Source organism: Misgurnus anguillicaudatus, chromosome 13, assembly GCF_027580225.2.
Source record: "Misgurnus anguillicaudatus chromosome 13, ASM2758022v2, whole genome shotgun sequence".
NCBI classification, from domain to species: domain Eukaryota; kingdom Metazoa; phylum Chordata; class Actinopteri; order Cypriniformes; family Cobitidae; genus Misgurnus; species Misgurnus anguillicaudatus.
Genome location: NC_073349.2, coordinates 28,594,126 through 28,612,890, shown reverse-complemented (window position 1 = coordinate 28,612,890; position 18,765 = coordinate 28,594,126). Strand labels below are relative to the sequence as shown.

The window sequence follows — 18,765 nt, the reverse complement described above, 5'->3', positions numbered from 1 at the left end:
CGTAGTATTTTCTCAATCAGTTGCAAAAATACATTGTGCACATGCTTTGCGCCTTTGTGCTTAAGTTCACGTCTTATATTTCCCTCTTATTTATGCATCACATGATTCTCGTAGCATTACATAAATAGCATCGTGCATTTCCCAATTTTTTTTGTCTATATCTGAAAACTTCTTAAGAACAACTTTCTCCAACTCAACTTTGTACATTTGGCCAGAGATCAAGCGTGAACTCGATGAGAGATACTTTGCACTCCGTTGCCAAGTCCTCTGCTTTTTGCTGAGGTTAAATTTGGCAACTTTTAAACTGTTTCCACGAGTTCAATTTTTTTCTGCAGATTAAAGATCGAAGAATTTCATTGGTTATTGGTATTTTGGGCTTTGAATAGTCTTTGGGGGCTTTTGGGCTAGTTTTGAATGTTCATTGGGCTGGTTTTGATAGATGAATCTGGCAACCCTTGATGTGCGCTTGCACAGATATTCGATTTTGATTATATACAGGGTTCCCACACTTAGTTAACTTCAAATTCAAGGACCTTTCAAGGACCTTCCAGGTCCAATACCCTCAAATTCAAGGACTAAATATGGGGACACATTTCAAGTAAGAGCAAGGTTATGTCATGTTATCTTTTAAGATACATTGTTACAGTTCCCTTTTGAGGGAACTCGCGCTGCGTCACTGCGGTGACACTTTGGGGACGCTTCCAGGGGTAAGTGCGTCTATATCAAATTCAACCAATGGTGAGGTTTAACGACAAAGACAGGGTGACGCGGGAGCCAGGAAGTTTATCGCTATCTGAAATATTGCCAAAGACGGCGTTACAGGGATGCAGGAAGTATGGCAAGGGAGACGCAGTGTCTCGTTCCCTTCTCAGGGAACAACAGTTACATACATAACCTGAGACGTTTTCATGTGTCAAACACAACTATGCAAAAAAGCATTTTGGTATGAATTAACATTCGCATACAGAAGATATAAGCATTTAAAGCGTTTAGCTTTAGCACTTCTTGCATAAAATAGATTCAAGCACTTTAAATGACCTGTATCCATGTATGTATATTTTCAAAAACTTCCCAGGGCCTTGAATGTTCACATGATTCTCATGACAAAAACATGCAATAGCAAGGCAATGCCAACATGTAGTATTAAAATAATGGGGTCACGTGCTGTACACATGTTGCAGTGTTCATGTCTTTCATAACATTACATAAATAGCGTCATGCATTTCCAAAAATGTGTTTTCTTTGTCGATATCTGAAAACTTCATAAGAACAACTGTCTCCAGCCGGAGATAGAGCGTGAACTCGATGAGAGATACTTTGCGCTGCGTTGCCAAGTCCTCTGCTTTTTGCAGATGTTAGGTTTGGGGAAACTTTTGAACTGTTTTCGCGAGATATTTTTTTTGCCAGTGAAAGATCGAAGGATTTCGTTGGTATTTTAGACTCTGAATAGTCTTTGGGAGCTTTTAGGCTAGTTTTAAACATCCATTGGGCTGGTTTTGATAAGCGAATCTGGCAACCCTTCCTGTGCGCTTGCGCAGATCTTTGGTTCTGATTATATACAATGTACATGTAAACGAACATTTTAATCAGATTGCAATGTTTAGGGTGCATGTAAATTTTATTGTTGTAAACTGCAATCAGATTAAATTCAACAGGATTGACAAAATGTTGTGCATGTGCCAGTGTGTGCTGTATTGCACATGATTTCATTGCACAATGGAAATCTTGTACTTTAGGTTTGTGCCATAATAAAACATCAGTTGTATACTTTTGTATTGTACAAAATGCCTTTAATAGGGAAATAAAAAACATTACAAAATGCTACAAAGACAATTTTGTAAAACATGAAGAATGTGATATACTGAATGACTATAAACAGACACATACCTGGATAGGGGACTCTGCCTTTAGTGGTCAGCTCAGTCAGTAAAACCCCAAATGACCACACATCAGATTTGATGGTGAAGCGCCCGTACAGTGCTGCCTCCGGTGCAGTCCATTTAATGGGGAATTTAGCTCCTATTGCAATAAGAATTTACAACAGGCTGTCATAATGATGAAACTTATTCAATTAAGGTCACGCTGCATTAAGTCTTTAAAAAAGAAAAAAAATGTGTTGCCTCAGGACTTGCAAAGACGTTCATAATGTTTCTGCTCACCCTGTCTGGCCGTGTATTCGTTGTCCTCTATGAGTCGGGCGAGGCCAAAGTCAGCCACTTTACACACCAGGTTATCACCCACCAGGATGTTTGCAGCCCTCAGGTCTCTGTGTACATAATTCATTCTCTCCACGTACGCCATACCGGAGGCAATCTGAGGACAACACATACATTACGGTCAGTGCTGCAGGGATCAGCGATGCCCCCTACCGTCCAATCATTCAGATTTACAACACAAAGTGCATGAACAGAGGACTCCATTTATATTGTATATCAGTTTTAATGTAATAGTGAAGTTTAGGAAGATTTATTAAAATAAGTGTGGTACCTGGGAAGCCATATCTACCAGCTGAGGCAAACGCAGCATTTTTCCCATGTCACCTTTCAGGAAATCTAACAGACTTCCTGTGAAAACAGAAATCACAGCATGGGATTTAAAAAAAAATGCATTTTATTGACAGACCTCACAAGGAAGTTGTTAACATTCACATTTAATGCTGTAATCGGATGCGTCTATGTCAGAGATTAGAAAAAAGTGTAAAAAAAAACACATTTTTATTTTGCATTAAAAATATATATATTTGGTAAAACTACTGTCATTTATATTACAATTAAACACACCTCTATAATCTAAGGTCACCAGATGTCCCAGTTTCTGGGGACAGTCCAGTTTTTTTGTCGGTCCTCCACAAACGCACAACATTGAAAAGGTGAAAACATTAAAAAAAGTTTCGTCCCCGTTTTTTAATTAATAGATAATAACAAATAAGATTCCAATGATATTTTGACCATTGAACTACTGTAGGAAATGTCCCCACTTTTTAATATAACATTCTGGTCATGTCACTATAATCTCATTACCAAAATACCAAATCTTTATGTTTTTTAATTACCATTTACAAATTAATAGTGATTGTTATTATGGGTGTAAATCGGACAGACGATTCGATACAAAATCGATTTTCTCCGCCAGCGATGCGATTTTTGCCGAAACATCAAACACTTCTTCGATGCGATTACAATTCGATCTAATTTGATTAATTTGTCGATATTTTTATATTACGCACCTAGTTAAGCAGTTACATTTTTACTTGCAAATGCAACCAAAATATATAACATGAACATTTAATTAAATGCTTTAAAAATGGCACAATCTCTGTCCCAATTGGAACATTAACAACAACAAACTAACAAAAACAAAAAAATTAAATGAGTCGCATCAAAATGTCACATAAAATCAAGCTTATGATGGAAACAGTCAAAGTTAGTTTTTTGTGCCAAAATGTGCAATAATGACAAAAATTTAATTAAATTGAAAAATTAATTAATATAAAAAATAAAGCTGTTAAACTTAAGCATTTGATATATCACACAACATCAGATCTAACAGTCAAAGAAGTACTGCAGGTGTCTATTTTGAAAGATTTTTCTAAAAAAAAAAAACAAGTGATCAACATGTTCAAGAGAGAGCGTTTGCAAACCACACGCTCGTCTTCTGTCTCTTTCGCTGCGTTTTCGCTGCTACAACAAAAATGCGCACTTTGGTGGAAATGCATACATGGATGTTACGTCAAAGAATGAGGATGTGGAAAGTATCAAAATAAAGGTACCTCATATCGATTTTTGTGGCATCGATGCATTGGAACGTTAGAAATAATGTATCGATCCATATGGATGTATTGTTACACCCCTAATTGTTATTAATATAAATATAATATTTCAAATCCTAATATAATGCATGAGCTAAAATAAAAAATTTATTCAAACATGCTATTGGTGTTTCTGATGTGTGCCAACAGCAGCAAGGTTGTTGGTTCGATTCCCCACACATAAAAATGAATGTGAATGCAAGTAGCTTTGGACTGAAGAGTCTGAAAAGCACATAAAATGTCAACGTCTCACTGAATATGGTACAGGAGAATGAGCTCAGCATCACTGACCTTGTCCCATGTATTCAGTGACTATGTAGATGGGTTCCTCTGAGACGACGGCGTACAGCTGCACGAGTTTCTCATGACGGAGTTTCTTCATCACTTGGGCCTCCTGCAGGAAAGCCTCAGGAGACATCGTGCCAGGCTTCAGGGTTTTAATGGCCACACGCGTCGTACCGTTCCACGTACCTGATGGGACACATTATATTTCAGTACAAAAAGTGCATTGGGAAGTTTGAAATCTATGATAGAAACAGTCTTACCCATCCAAACCTCTCCAAAACAACCCTGTCCCAGTTTGACATCCAGTCTGAGAGAGTCGCGTGGAATCTCCCAGGCGTCTCGTGCCAGACCTGTGGTTTGTGGTTTCTGTACTGGACACACATCGGTCAGACAGTGACAGAGGCCGTCGGCATGTTCTGAAAGAGAAAGAGAGCAGTATGGTATGTGTTCACTGCAGTGTTGTAATGTAACGAAGTAAAAATACTTCGTTACTGTACTTAAGTAGAAATTTCACGTATCTGTACTTACGAGGCTGAATCTAGCTTCTTATTCGCAGCTTCTTATTGACGCTTTTCGTTCCACCTTAAAAGACGCGACGCTTCCGCGTTAGCAGTTTCTTTTTCACGCACAGCTTAGGGACCGTAGCGCAATATCTCTTATTCGTGCTGTTTTGAGTGATTATGTTTATTTTGTTACTTTGAGAGTAATATACATTTGAAAATAAACAGAATAACAGAGTTATGAAAGAAAATTTAGTGTCAAAATGTAAAGATACACTAAATATGTTAATGTAAAATTAAATTGTTAAACGTGTCATCTTTGTATTGCATTAATGAATGATCCCAATATGTATGTCTTTGTGATGTTTGCGTGGGTGCGTGTGTGTGTGTGTGTGTGTGAGCGCGCGCGGGGCGTGCTTGTGTGTGTGCGTGCGCGCGAGTGTGTGTGTGTGTGTGCGCGCGAGTGTGTGTGTGTGTGTGTGTGTGCGGGCGCACGGGTGAGTGTGTGCTTGCGTGTGTGAGTGAGTGAGTGAGTGAGTGTTTATGTGTGTGTGTGTGTGTGTGTGTGTGTGTGCGCGCGCGCACGGGTGCGTGTGTGCTTGCTTGCGTGTGTGTGCGCGCGTGTGTGTGTGTGTGTGTGTGTGTGTGTGTTTGTTTGATGTTTGCAGATGACTCTAGAAATGATGATTCTACTACAGAAGTGAGGCTGGCTGCTTTAAACTGTGGAGATGAGAGTAGATTTCTTGAAGAGCTCCCTCTCACCATTCTCAAATTTGCTGTGCCAGAACATTTTTCCCACAAGACATCTTCACCTTAAGCAGTTACAGTAGCACATTTGCTCCGACCTTGCTGTTTTAAAGTATTGAATATTACAATATCCCATAGGGTTTAACAGGGTAACTCTGTAAATACATTTTGTATAATGTACATTATATGCAGTTTTATAGACAGTAGATATCTGTATGTTAGATATCTGTAAATAACTCTCTCACTTGCTTCTTTTCTATATTATTTGTTTTAATTTTCAATTTTACATGAAATTTTGCTTTTTTGCCGTTTAAGTTTACTGTATGTCTGTAAGTACCAAATTCAAATACATTTCTTTGTGCATGTGTGAATAATTGGCAAATAAAGCTAATTTTGATTCTGATACTTCTTATAGCTGTTTATACTTTACCAGAAGTGATGACACAACAATACACTCTGTTTTTAATGTCCATTCATTATACAAATTATTGCTTATACTTAGCACTCTCAATTTATTTTAAAGACTCAGTGCATTGTCAGCTCAGTGGCCAGTTGCATAAACATAGCCGTGACTTTAAGACTGTGTCTTAAGAATGATTCTGACTAACTAGCAATTATTTAGGGCTAATCAGTCTTATTATTTGAATTTAAATTAGACCAATCTACCTTTCTATGTAAAAAACTTAAAACAGTTATGATCAGTCTTGAAGAAAAAAATTCATGACTAACTTTTAAGACTAGTCTAAGAAGTTTATGCAACTGGCCACAGTTCTAGGCACTATATCTGAGCTGATTTTTGTGGTGCGTTTAAACTTTCACTGAAGGGTCACACTCAGTGCTCTTGTCTATCCTCATGAAAAAATCTTAAAGTTATGGGCCCGGTTGCATAAAGCACCTTAAGTGTAATTTTCCCTTAAGTTGTTTCCTTTAAACTTAAGGGTGTTGCAGAAAAACCCTTAGGTTTTTTCTGTTGTGTCTCCATGGCAACAATAGTATTTTATAACAACAAATCGGGGTCACTGTCTTGAAACACTTAACGATTACCCTTACCTAAGAGAACCGTTTAAGGGATTATATGCAAAACTCTTTAATTATTATCTTACAGAAGTTAAGGGGAATTTACCCCTTAAGTGTCATACTTAAGGAAAAAACTTAAGGTGCTTTATGCAACCGGGCCATGGTCCCATAAACTTGCCATTTTTGACAATACAGGTACGGACATTGCATTTTAACCATATTTGAGGTGCTATATCTCCGTTGTCCTCTGGGGTGCGTATAATAATACACTGCAGGGTCACAGTCAGTGCCCCTGTCTATCACCATGCCAAACATCAGACTTATTTACAGCAGCATTTTAAAGTTATGGTCCCATAAACTTGGCATTTTTGACAATACAGTTATTAGACATTGCATTTTAACCATATTTGAGGTGCTATATCTCCGTTGTCCTCTGGGGTGCGTATAATAATACACTGCAGGGTCACAGTCAGTGCCCCTGTCTATCACCATGCCAAACATCAGACCTATTTACTGCAGCATTTTAAAGTTATGGTCACATAAACTTGCCATTTTTGACAATACAGTTACAGGCATTGCATTTTAACCAAATTTGCGGTGCTATATCTCAGTTGTCCTCTGGGGTGCGTTTAATATTTCAATGCAGGGTCACACTCAGTGCTCCTGTCTATCAATATACCAAAAATCAGAATAATTTACCACAGCATTTTAAAGTTATGGTCCCATAAACTTGGGCATTTTTGACAATACAGTTATAGAAATTGCATTTTAACCATATTTGAGGTGCAATATCTCAGTTGGCCTCTGGGGTGCGTTTAATATTTCACTGCAGGGTCACACGCAGTGGCCCTGTCTATCACCATGCAAAAAATGTGACTTATTTACAGCAGCATTTTAAAGTTATGGTCACATAAACTTGGCAATTTTGACAATACAGTTAATAGACATTGCATATTTAATCATATTTGAGGTGCTATATCTCAATTGTCCTCTAGGGTGCGTTTAATATTTCACTGCAGGGTCACACTCAGTGCTCCTGTCTATCAATATACCAAAAATCAGAATAATTTACCACAGCATTTGAAAGTTATGGTCCCATAAACTTGTAATTTTTTACAAAACAGTTAATAGACATTGCATATTTAACCATATTTGAGGTGCTATATCTCAATTGTCCTCTGGGGTGCGTTTAATATTTCACTGCAAGGTCACACTCAGTGCTCCTGTCTATCACCATTCCAAAGATCAGACTTATTTACAGCAGCATTTTAAAGTTATGGTCAAATAAACTTGCCATTTTTTGACAATACAGTTACAGGCATTGCATTTTAACCAAAATTGAGGTGCTATATCTCAGTTGCCCTCTGGGGTGCGTTTAATATTTCAATGCAGGGTCACAGTCAGTGCTCCTGTCTATCACCATTCCACAAATCACACTTATTTACAGCAGCATTTTAAAGTTATGGTCACATAAACTTGGCAATTTTGACAATACATTTAATAGACATTGCATATTTAATCATATTTGAGGTGCTATATCTCAATTGTCCTCTGGGGTGCGTTTAATATTTCACTGCAGGGTCACACTCAATGCTCCTGTCTATCAATATACCAAAAATCAGAATAATTTACCACAGCATTTGAAAGTTATGGTCCCATAAACTTGTAATTTTTTACAAAACAGTTAATAGACATTGCATATTTAACCATATTTGAGGTGCTATATCTCAACTGCTTGGGCTTAATTTAGCATCTTCTCCTAGACGTTACATTAGTAATACGCTCGTTCATAATGTCGAGTCATAGCCTCAGCAAATTTGACAGCTTATGCTATTGTGTATTATGTTGTGCTATCTGTCATTTTTCTGTGCTTTTACTGCTTCTATTAATGTAAAGCTGCTTTGAAACAATTGAGTATTGTGAAAAGCGCTATATAAATAAAATTGAATTGAATTGAATTGAATTGTCCTCTGGGGTGCGTTTAATATTTCACTGCAGGGTCACACTCAGTGCTCCTGTCTATCACCATGCCAAACATCAGACTTATTTACAGCAGCATTTTAAAGTTATGGTCACATAAACTTGGCAATTCTGACAATACAGTTAATAGACATTGCATATTTACCATTTTTGAGCTGCTATATCTCGGTTGCCCTCTGGGGTGCGTTTAATATTTCAATGCAGCTTCACACTAAGTCCCCCTGTCTATCACCAAGCCAAAAATCAGGCCTATTTACAGCAGCATTTTAAAGTTATGGTCCCATAAACTTGGCATTTTTGACAATACAGTTAATAGACATTGCATTTTAACCATATTTGAGGTGCTATATCTCAGTTGCCCTCTGGGGTGCGTTTAAGATTTCAATGCAGGGTCACACTCAGTGCTCCTGCCTATCACCATACAAACAATCAGACTTATTTACAGCAGCATTTTAAAGTTATGGTCCCATAAACTTGGCAATTCTGACAATACAGTTAATAGACATTGCATATTTACCATTTTTGAGCTGCTATATCTCGGTTGCCCTCTGGGGTGCGTTTAATATTTCAATGCAGCGTCACACTAAGTCCCCCTGTCTATCACCAAGCCAAACATCAGACCTATTTACTGCAGCATTTTAAAGTTATGGTCACATAAACTTGCCATTTTTGACAATACAGTTACAGGCATTGCATTTTAACCAAATTTGCGGTGCTATATCTCAGGGGTGCGTTTAATATTTCAATGCAGGGTCACACTCAGTGCTCCTGTCTATCAATACACCAAAAATCAGAATAATTTACCACAGCATTTTAAAGTTATGGTCCCATAAACTTGTAATTTTTTACAATACAGTTAATAGACATTGCATTTTAACCATATTTGAGGTGCTATATCTCAATTGTCCTCTGGGATGCGTTTAATATTTTAATGCAGGGTTACACTCAGTACTCCTGTCTATCACCATACAAAAAAATCAGACTTATTTACAGCAGCATTTTAAAGTTATGGTCCCATAAACTTGGCAATTCTGACAATACAGTTAATAGACATTGCATATTTACCATTTTTGAGCTGCTATATCTCGGTTGCCCTCTGGGGTGCGTTTAATATTTCAATGCAGCGTCACACTAAGTCCCCCTGTCTATCACCAAGCCAAACATCAGACCTATTTACTGCAGCATTTTAAAGTTATGGTCACATAAACTTGCCATTTTTGACAATACAGTTACAGGCATTGCATTTTAACCAAATTTGCGGTGCTATATCTCAGGGGTGCGTTTAATATTTCAATGCAGGGTCACACTCAGTGCTCCTGTCTATCAATACACCAAAAATCAGAATAATTTACCACAGCATTTTAAAGTTATGGTCCCTTAAACTTGGGCATTTTTGACAATACAGTTATAGAAATTGCATTTTAACCATATTTGAGGTGCAATATCTCAGTTGGCCTCTGGGGTGCGTTTAATATTTCACTGCAGGGTCACACTCAGTGCTTGGCATTTTTTACAATACAGTTACAGACACTGCATTTTAACCAAAATTGAGGTGCTATATCTCAGTGGTCTTCTGGGGTGCGTTTAATATTTCACTGCAGGGTCACACTCAGTGCTCCTGTCTATCACCATGCAAAAAATCTGACTTATTTACAGCAGCATTTTAAAGTTATGGTCACATAAACTTGGCAATTTTGACAATACATTTAATAGACATTGCATATTTAATCATATTTGAGGTGCTATATCTCAATTGTCCTCTGGGGTGCGTTTAATATTTCACTGCAGGGTCACACTCAGTGCTCCTGTCTATCAATATACCAAAAATCAGAATAATTTACCACAGCATTTGAAAGTTATGGTCCCATAAACTTGGCATTTTTTACAAAACAGTTAATAGACATTGCATATTTAACCATATTTGAGGTGCTATATCTCAATTGTCCTCTGGGGTGCGTTTAATATTTCACTGCAGGGTCACACTCAGTGCTCCTGTCTATCACCATGCCAAACATCAGACTTATTTACAGCAGCATTTTAAAGTTATGGTCCCATAAACTTGGCATTTTTTACAATACAGTTACAGACACGGCATTTTAACCAAAATTGAGGTGCTATATCTCAGTGGTCTTCTGGGGTGCGTTTAATATTTCACTGCAGGGTCACACTCAGTGCTCCTGTCTATCATCATGCCAAACATCAGACTTATTTACAGCAGCATTTTAAAGTTATGGTCACATAAACTTGGCAATTCTGACAATACAGTTAATAGACATTGCATATTTACCATTTTTGAGCTGCTATATCTCGGTTGCCCTCTGGGGTGCGTTTAATATTTCAATGCAGCGTCACACTAAGTCCCCCTGTCTACCAACAAGCCAAAAATCAGACCTATTTACTGCAGCATTTTAAAGTTATGATCACATAAACTTGCCATTTTTTGACAATACAGTTACATGCATTGCATTTTAACCCAATTTGAGGTGCTATATCTCAGTTGCCCTCTGGGGTGCGTTTAATATTTCAATGCAAAAGTTATGGTCCCATAAACTTGCATTGAAATATTAAACGCACCCCAGAGGACAACTGAGATATAGCACCTCAATTTTGGTTAAAATGCAATGCCTGTAAATGTATTGTCAAAAAATGCCAAGTTTATGTGACCATAACTTTAAAATGCTGCTGTAAATAAGTCTGATGTTTGGCATGGTGATAGACAGGGGCATTGAGTGGGGCCCTGCAGTGAAATATTACACGCACCCCAGAGGACAACTGAGATATTGCACCTCAAATATGGTTAAAATGCAATGTCTGTAACTGTATTGTCAAAATGCCAAGTTTATGGGACCATAACTGTAAAATGCTGCTGTAAATTATTCTGATTTTTGCTATGGTGATAGGCAGGAGCACTGAGTGTGACGCTGCATTGAAATATTAAACGCACCCCAGAGGCCAACTGAGATATTGCACCTCAAATTTGGTTAAAATGCAGTGTCTGTAACTATATTGTCAAAAATGCCAAGTTTATGGGACCATAACTTTAAAATGCTGATGTAAATTATTCTGATTTTTGCTATGGTGATAGGCAGGAGCACTGAGTGTGCCCTGCATTGAGATATTAAACGCACCCCAGAGGCCAACTGAGATATTGCACCTCAAATATGGTTAAAATGCAGTGTCTGTAACTGTATTGTCAAAAAGGCCAAGATTATGGGACCATAACTTTAAAATGCTGCTGTAAATGAGTCTGATTTTTGGTATGCTGATAGGCAGGAGTACTGCGTGTGACCCTGCATTGAAATATTAAACGCACCCCAGAGGGCAACTGAGATATAGCACCTCAAATTTGGTTAAAGTGTAATTACTTTAACTGTCTTGTCAAAAATGGGAAGTTTATGGGACCATAACTTTAAAATGCTGCTGTAAATAAGTCTGATTTTTTGTATGGTGATAGGCAGGAGCACTGAGTGTGACGCTGCATTGAAATATTAAACGCACCCCAGAGGCCAACTGAGATATTGCACCTCAAATTTGGTTAAAATGCAGTGTCTGTAACTGTATTGTCAAAAATGGCAAGTTTATGGGACCAAAACTTTAAAATGCTGCTGTAAATAAGTCTGATTTCTCCTATGGTGATAGGCAGGACCACTGAGTGTGAGCCTGCATTGAAATATTAAACGCACCCCAGAGGCCAATTGAGATATTGCACCTCAAATTTGGTTAAAATGCAGTGTCTGTAACTGTATTGTCAAAAATGCCAAGTTTATGGGACCATACATTTAAAATGCTGCTGTAAATTATTCCGATTCTTGCCATGGTGATAGGCAGGAGCACCGAGCGCGACCCTACACTGAAACACCAAACGCACCCCAGAGGCCAACCGAGACACAGCACCTCAAACCCGGCCAAAATGCAGTGTCCGTAACTGTATTGTAAAAAATGCCAAGTCCATGGGACCATAACTCCAAAATGCCGCTGCAAATTATTCTGATTCTTGTTATGGTGATAGGCAGGAGCACCGAGTGTGACCCTGCACTGAGATACCAAACGCACCCCAGAGGGCAACTGGGATATAACTGTATTGTCAAAATTACCAAGTTTATGTGACCATATCTTTAAAAAGCTGATGTAAATAAGTCTGATTTTTGGCATGGTGATAGACGTTTGGACTCAGTGTGACCCTGCTTTGAAATATTAAACGCACCCCAGAAGGCAACTTAGATATTGCACCTCAAATTTGGTTAAAATGCAGTGTCTGTAACTGTATTGTCAAAAATGGCAAGTTTATGGGACCATAACTTTAAAATGCTGCTGTAAATAAGTCTGATTTCTCCTATGGTGATAGGCAGGACCACTGAGTGTGAGCCTGCATTGAAATATTAAACGCACCCCAGAGGCCAATTGAGATATTGCACCTCAAATTTGGTTAAAATGCCGTGTCTGTAACTGTATTGTCAAAAATGCCAAGTTTATGGGACCATACATTTAAAATGCTGCTGTAAATTATTCTGATTTTTGCTATGGTGATAGGCAGGAGCCCACAGTGAGACACTGCATTGAAAACTTAAACGCACCCCAGATGCCAACAGAGATATAGCACCTCAAAATTGGTTAAAATGCAGTGTCTGTAATTGTATTGTAAAAAATGCCAAGTTTATGGGACCATAACTTTAAAATGCTGCTGTAAATTATTCTTATTTTTGCTCTGGTGATAGGCAGGAGCACTGAGTGTGACACTGCATTGATATATTAAACGCACCCCAGAGGCCAACTGAGATATTGCACCTCAAATATGGTTAAAATGCAGTGTCTGTAACTGTATTGTCAAAAATGCCAAGTTTATGGGACCATAACTTTAAAATGCTGCTGTAAATAAGTCTGATTTTTGCTATGGTGATAGGCAAGAGCACTGAGTGTGACCCTGCATTGAAATATTAAACGCACCCCAGAGGCCAACTGAGATATTGCACCTCAAATGTGGTTAAAATGCAGTGTCTGTAACTGTATTGTCAAAAATGCCAAGTTTATGGGACCATAACTTTAAAAGGCTGCTGTAAATAAGTCTGATTTTTTTGTATGGTGATAGGCAGGAGCACTGAGTGTGACCCTGCATTAAAATATTAAACGCACCCCAGAGGCCAACTGAGATATTGCACCTCAAATTTGGTTAAAATGCAGTGTCTGTTACTGTATTGTGAAAAATGCCAAGATTATGGGACCATAAATTTAAAATGCTGCTGTAAATTATTCTGATTTTTTGCATGGTGATAGAAAGAGGCACTGAGTGTGACCCTGCATTGAAATATTAAACGCACCCCAGAGGGCAACTGGGATATAACTGTATTGTCAAAATTACCAAGTTTATGTGACCATAACTTTAAAAAGCTGCTGTAAATAAGTCTGATTTTTGGCATGGTGATCGACGTTTGGACTCAGTGTGACCCTGCATAGAAATATTAAACGCACCCCAGAGGCCAATTGAGATATTGCACCTCAAATTTGGTTAAAATGCAGTGTCTGTAACTGTATTGTCAAAAATGCCAAGTTTATGAGACCATACATTTAAAATGCTGCTGTAAATTATTCTGATTTTTGCTATGGTAATAGGCAGGAGCACTGAGTGTGACTGTGCATTGAAATATTAAACGCACCCCAGAGGCCAACTGAGATATAGCACCTCAAATTTGGTTAAAGTGTAATTACTTTAACTGTCTTGTCAAAAATGGCAAGTTTATGGGACCATAACTTTAAAATGCTGCTGTAAATTATTCTGATTTTTGGTATGGTGATAGGCAGGAGCACTGAGTGTGACTGTGCATTGAAATATTAAACGCACCCCAGAGGGCAACTGAGATATAGCACCATAAATTTGGTTAAAATGCAGTGTCTGTTACTGTATTGTGAAAAATGCCAAGATTATGGGACCATAACTTTAAAATGCTGCTGTAAATAAGTCTGATGTTTGGCATGGTGATAGAAAGGGGCGCTGAGTGTGACCCTGCATTGAGGTGTTGAGCGCGCCCCAGAGGCCAACTGAGATATTGCACCTCAAATATGGTTAAAATGCAGTGTCTGTAACTGTATTGTCAAAAATGCCAAGTGTATGGGACCATAACTTTAAAAGGCTGCTGTAAATAAGTCTGATTTTTTGTATGGTGATAGGCAGGAGCACTGAGTGTGACCCTGCATTAAAATATTAAACGCACCCCAGAGGCCAACTGAGATATTGCACCTCAAATTTGGTTAAAATGCCGTGTCTGTAACTGTATTGTAAAAAATGCCAAGTTTATGGGACCATAACTTTAAAATGCTGCTGTAAATTATTCTGATTTTTGCTATGGTGATAGGCAGGAGCACTGAGTGTGACCCTGCATTGAGATATTACACGCACCCCAGTGGCCAACTGAGATATAGCACCTCAAATTTGGTTAAAGTGTAATTACTTTAACTGTCTTGTCAAAAATGGCAAGTTTATGGGACCATAACTTTAAAATGCTGCGGTAAATTATTCTGATTTTTGGTATGGTGATAGGCAGGAGCACTGAGTGTGACTGTGCATTGAAATATTAAACGCACCCCAGAGGGCAACTGAGATATAGCACCATAAATTTGGTTAAAATGCAGTGTCTGTTACTGTATTGTGAAAAATGCCAAGATTATGGGACCATAACTTTAAAATGCTGCTGTAAATAAGTCTGATGTTTGGCATAGTGATAGAAAGGGGCACTAAGTGTGACCCTGCATTGAGATATTAAACGCACCCCAGAGGCCAACTGAGATATTGCACCTCAAATTTGGTTAAAATGCAGTGTCTGTAACTGTATTGGCAAAAATGCCAAGTTTATGGGACCATAACTTTAAAATGCTGCTGTAAATAAGTCTGATTTTTCCTATGGTGATAGGCAGGAGCACTGAGTGTGACTCTGCATTGAGATATTAAACGCACCCCAGAGGCCAACTGAGATATTGCACCTCAAATATGGTTAAAATACAGTGTCTGTAACTGTATTGTCAAAAATGCCAAGTGTATGGGACCATAACTTTAAAAGGCTGCTGTAAATAAGTCTGATTTTTTGTATGGTGATAGGCAGGAGCACTGAGTGTGACCCTGCATTAAAATATTAAACGCACCCCAGAGGCCAACTGAGATATTGCACCTCAAATTTGGTTAAAATGCAGTGTCTGTAACTGTATTGTCAAAAATGCCAAGTTTATGGGACCATAACTTTAAAATGCTGCTGTAAATAAGTCTGATTTTTCCTATGGTGATAGGCAGGAGCACTGAGTGTGACTCTGCATTGAGATATTAAACGCACCCCAGAGGCCAACTGAGATATTGCACCTCAAATATGGTTAAAATGCAGTGTCTGTAACTGTATTGTCAAAAATGCCAAGTGTATGGGACCATAACTTTAAAAGGCTGCTGTAAATAAGTCTGATTTTTTATATGGTGATAGGCAGGAGCACTGAGTGTGACCCTGCATTGATATATTAAACGCACCCCAGAGGCCAACTGAGATATAGCACCTCAAATTTGGTTAAAGTGTAATTACTTTAACTGTCTTGTCAAAAATGGCAAGTTTATGGGACCATAACTTTAAAAGGCTGCTGTAAATTATTCTGATTTTTGCTATGGTGATAGGCAGGAGCACTCAGTGTGACCCTGCATTGAAATATTAAACGCACCCCAGAGGGCAACTGAGATATAGCACCATAAATTTGGTTAAAATGCAGTGTCTGTTACTGTATTGTGAAAAATGCCAAGATTATGGGACCATAACTTTAAAATGCTGCTGTAAATAAGTCTGATGTTTGGCATGGTGATAGAAAGGGGCACTGAGTGTGACCCTGCATTGAAATATTAAACGCACCCCAGAGGGCAACTGGGATATAACTGTATTGTCAAAATTACCAAGTTTATGTGACCATAACTTTAAAAAGCTGCTGTAAATAAGTCTGATTTTTGGCATGGTGATAGACGTTTGGACTCAGTGTGACCCTGCTTTGAAATATTAAACGCACCCCAGAGGGCAACTTAGATATTGCACCTCAAATATGGTTAAAATGCCGTGTCTGTAACTGTATTGTCAAAAATGCCAAGTTTGTGGGACCATGACTTTAAAATGTTCCTGTAAATAAATCTGATTTTTTCACGAGGATAGACGGGAGCACTGGGTGTGGCCCTGCAGTGAAGGTTTGAATGCGCCCCGGAAGGCGGCTCAGATGTGGTGCCAACAACTGAGCTGACAATGCAATTCGTCTTTAAAGTAATTTGAGAGTGCTATGTAATAAGAAATAATTTGTATAATAAATGCACATTGAGTTTGACGTTGTCTCATTAAGTCTTGTAAAGTATAAACAGCTACAATAAGTATCAGAACCAGAATCAAAATAAGCTTTATTTGCCAATTGTGCACACTTGCACGGGAAATGTATTTTGGTTTGGTACATACAGTTAAGCAGTATATAGATGAACGGCAAATAGCAATATTTAATGTAAAATTAGAAATTAAAACAAATAATATAGATAAGAAGCAAGTGAGAGAGTTATTTACAAATATCTATAAGTACTGTATATAAAACTGTATATAATGTATATCGTACTGTGTATTTACACAGTTAACCCTATTAAACCCTAGTGTGGGATATTGCACTATACAATACTGCATTTTAAAACAGCAAGGTCGGAGCAAATGTGCTACTGTAACTGCTTCAGGTGAAGATGTCTTGTGGAAAAAAATTTCTGGAACAGTAAATTTGAAAATGTTGAGAGGGAGTGATAGGGGCTCTTCAGGAAATCTACTCTCATCTCCACAGTTTGAAGCAACAGGCTCTCTAAGCTTCTGTATGTATAGATTCATCATTTCTAAAGTCATCTGCAAACTTCAAACAAACACGCATTAGCAAGCACGCACCCGCGCACACACACTCGCACACGCGTGCGCACGCACGCACGCACGCACGCACGCACGCACGCACGCACGCACGCACGCACGCACGCACGCACGCACGCACGCACGCACGCACGCACACACACACACACACACACACACACACACACACACACACACACACACACACACACACACACACACACACACACACACACACACACACACACCCAAGCAAGCACGCACACACTCGCAAGCATGCACGCACACACTCGCAAGCATGCACGCACACACACCCGCCTGCTCGCTCGCTCACACACACACACACACACACACACACACACACACACACACACACACGCATACTCGCAAACACTCCCGCGCACACACACACCCTCGCGCACTCTCTCTCTTTCTTTCTCTCACACACACACACACACACACACACACACACACACACACACACACACACACACACACACACACACACACACCCAAGCAAGCACGCACACACTCGCAAGCATGCACGCACACACTCGCAAGCATGCACGCACACACACCCGCCTGCTCGCTCGCTCACACACACACACACACACACACACACACACACACACACACACACACACACACACACACACACACACACACACACACACACACACACACACACATACTCGCAAACACTCCCGCGCACACACACACCCTCGCGCACTCTCTCTTTCTTTCTCTCTCTCTCTCTCTCTCTCTCACACACACACACACACACACACACACACACACACACACACACACACACACAAATGCACGCACCCGCGAGCACACGCATACTCGCAAGCACGCCCGCGCGCGCGCGCACACACAGACGCACATCCACACACACACACACGCACATCACACGCAAGCACCCACACAAACATCACAAAGACATATATATTAAGATGATCCATTAATGCAATCCAAAGATGACACGTTTAACAATGTAAATTTACAACATATTTAGTGTATCTTTACATTCTGACTATCCGTTTTCTTTCATAACTCTGTTATTCTGTTTATTTTCAAATGTATATTACTCTCACAGTAACAAAAGAAACATGATCACTCAAAACAGCACGAATAAGAGATATTGCACTACGGTCCCTAAGCTGTGCGTGAAAAAGAAACTGCAAACGCGGAAGGGTCGCGTCTTTTAAGGTGGAACGAAAAGCGTCAATAAGAAGCTGCGAATAAGAAGCTAGATTCAGCCTCGTTCTGTACTTTACTTCGCTATTTAAATTTATGTCTACTTTCACTTTTACTCCACTACATTTTCCAGATAAAATGTATACTTTTACTCCGATATATTTTCACTAAGCATATTCGTTACTCGTTACTACAAAATAAAATCAGAAGAAATGTGTGCGACCTCAATAAAGGAGGTTTTAGCGAATCAGTGCTTCTAGATTGATTTACGCATGCTCCGCACACTCAATAAGGGAGGTTTTGGCGAATCAGTGCTTCTAGATTGATTTACGCACGCTCCGCACACTCTATTTCA

At 39.0% G+C, this 18,765-nt stretch overlaps 1 protein-coding gene across 2 annotated transcripts in view; it reads right to left on the bottom strand.

The window, feature by feature from the left end:
* The window catches only part of src (v-src avian sarcoma (Schmidt-Ruppin A-2) viral oncogene homolog), a 65,490-nt gene that overhangs the window by 4,339 nt on the left and 42,386 nt on the right, over positions 1 to 18,765 (bottom strand). For both annotated transcript variants that reach the window (XM_055187904.2, XM_055187905.2), the window contains 5 exons: positions 4,354 to 4,509; positions 4,100 to 4,279; positions 2,488 to 2,564; positions 2,160 to 2,313; positions 1,888 to 2,019 (listed from right to left, as the gene is read on the bottom strand). In XM_055187904.2, coding sequence (XP_055043879.1) covers positions 1,888 to 2,019; positions 2,160 to 2,313; positions 2,488 to 2,564; positions 4,100 to 4,279; positions 4,354 to 4,509 — 699 coding nt within the window. The remainder of the gene's footprint in view (positions 1 to 1,887; positions 2,020 to 2,159; positions 2,314 to 2,487; positions 2,565 to 4,099; positions 4,280 to 4,353; positions 4,510 to 18,765) is intronic.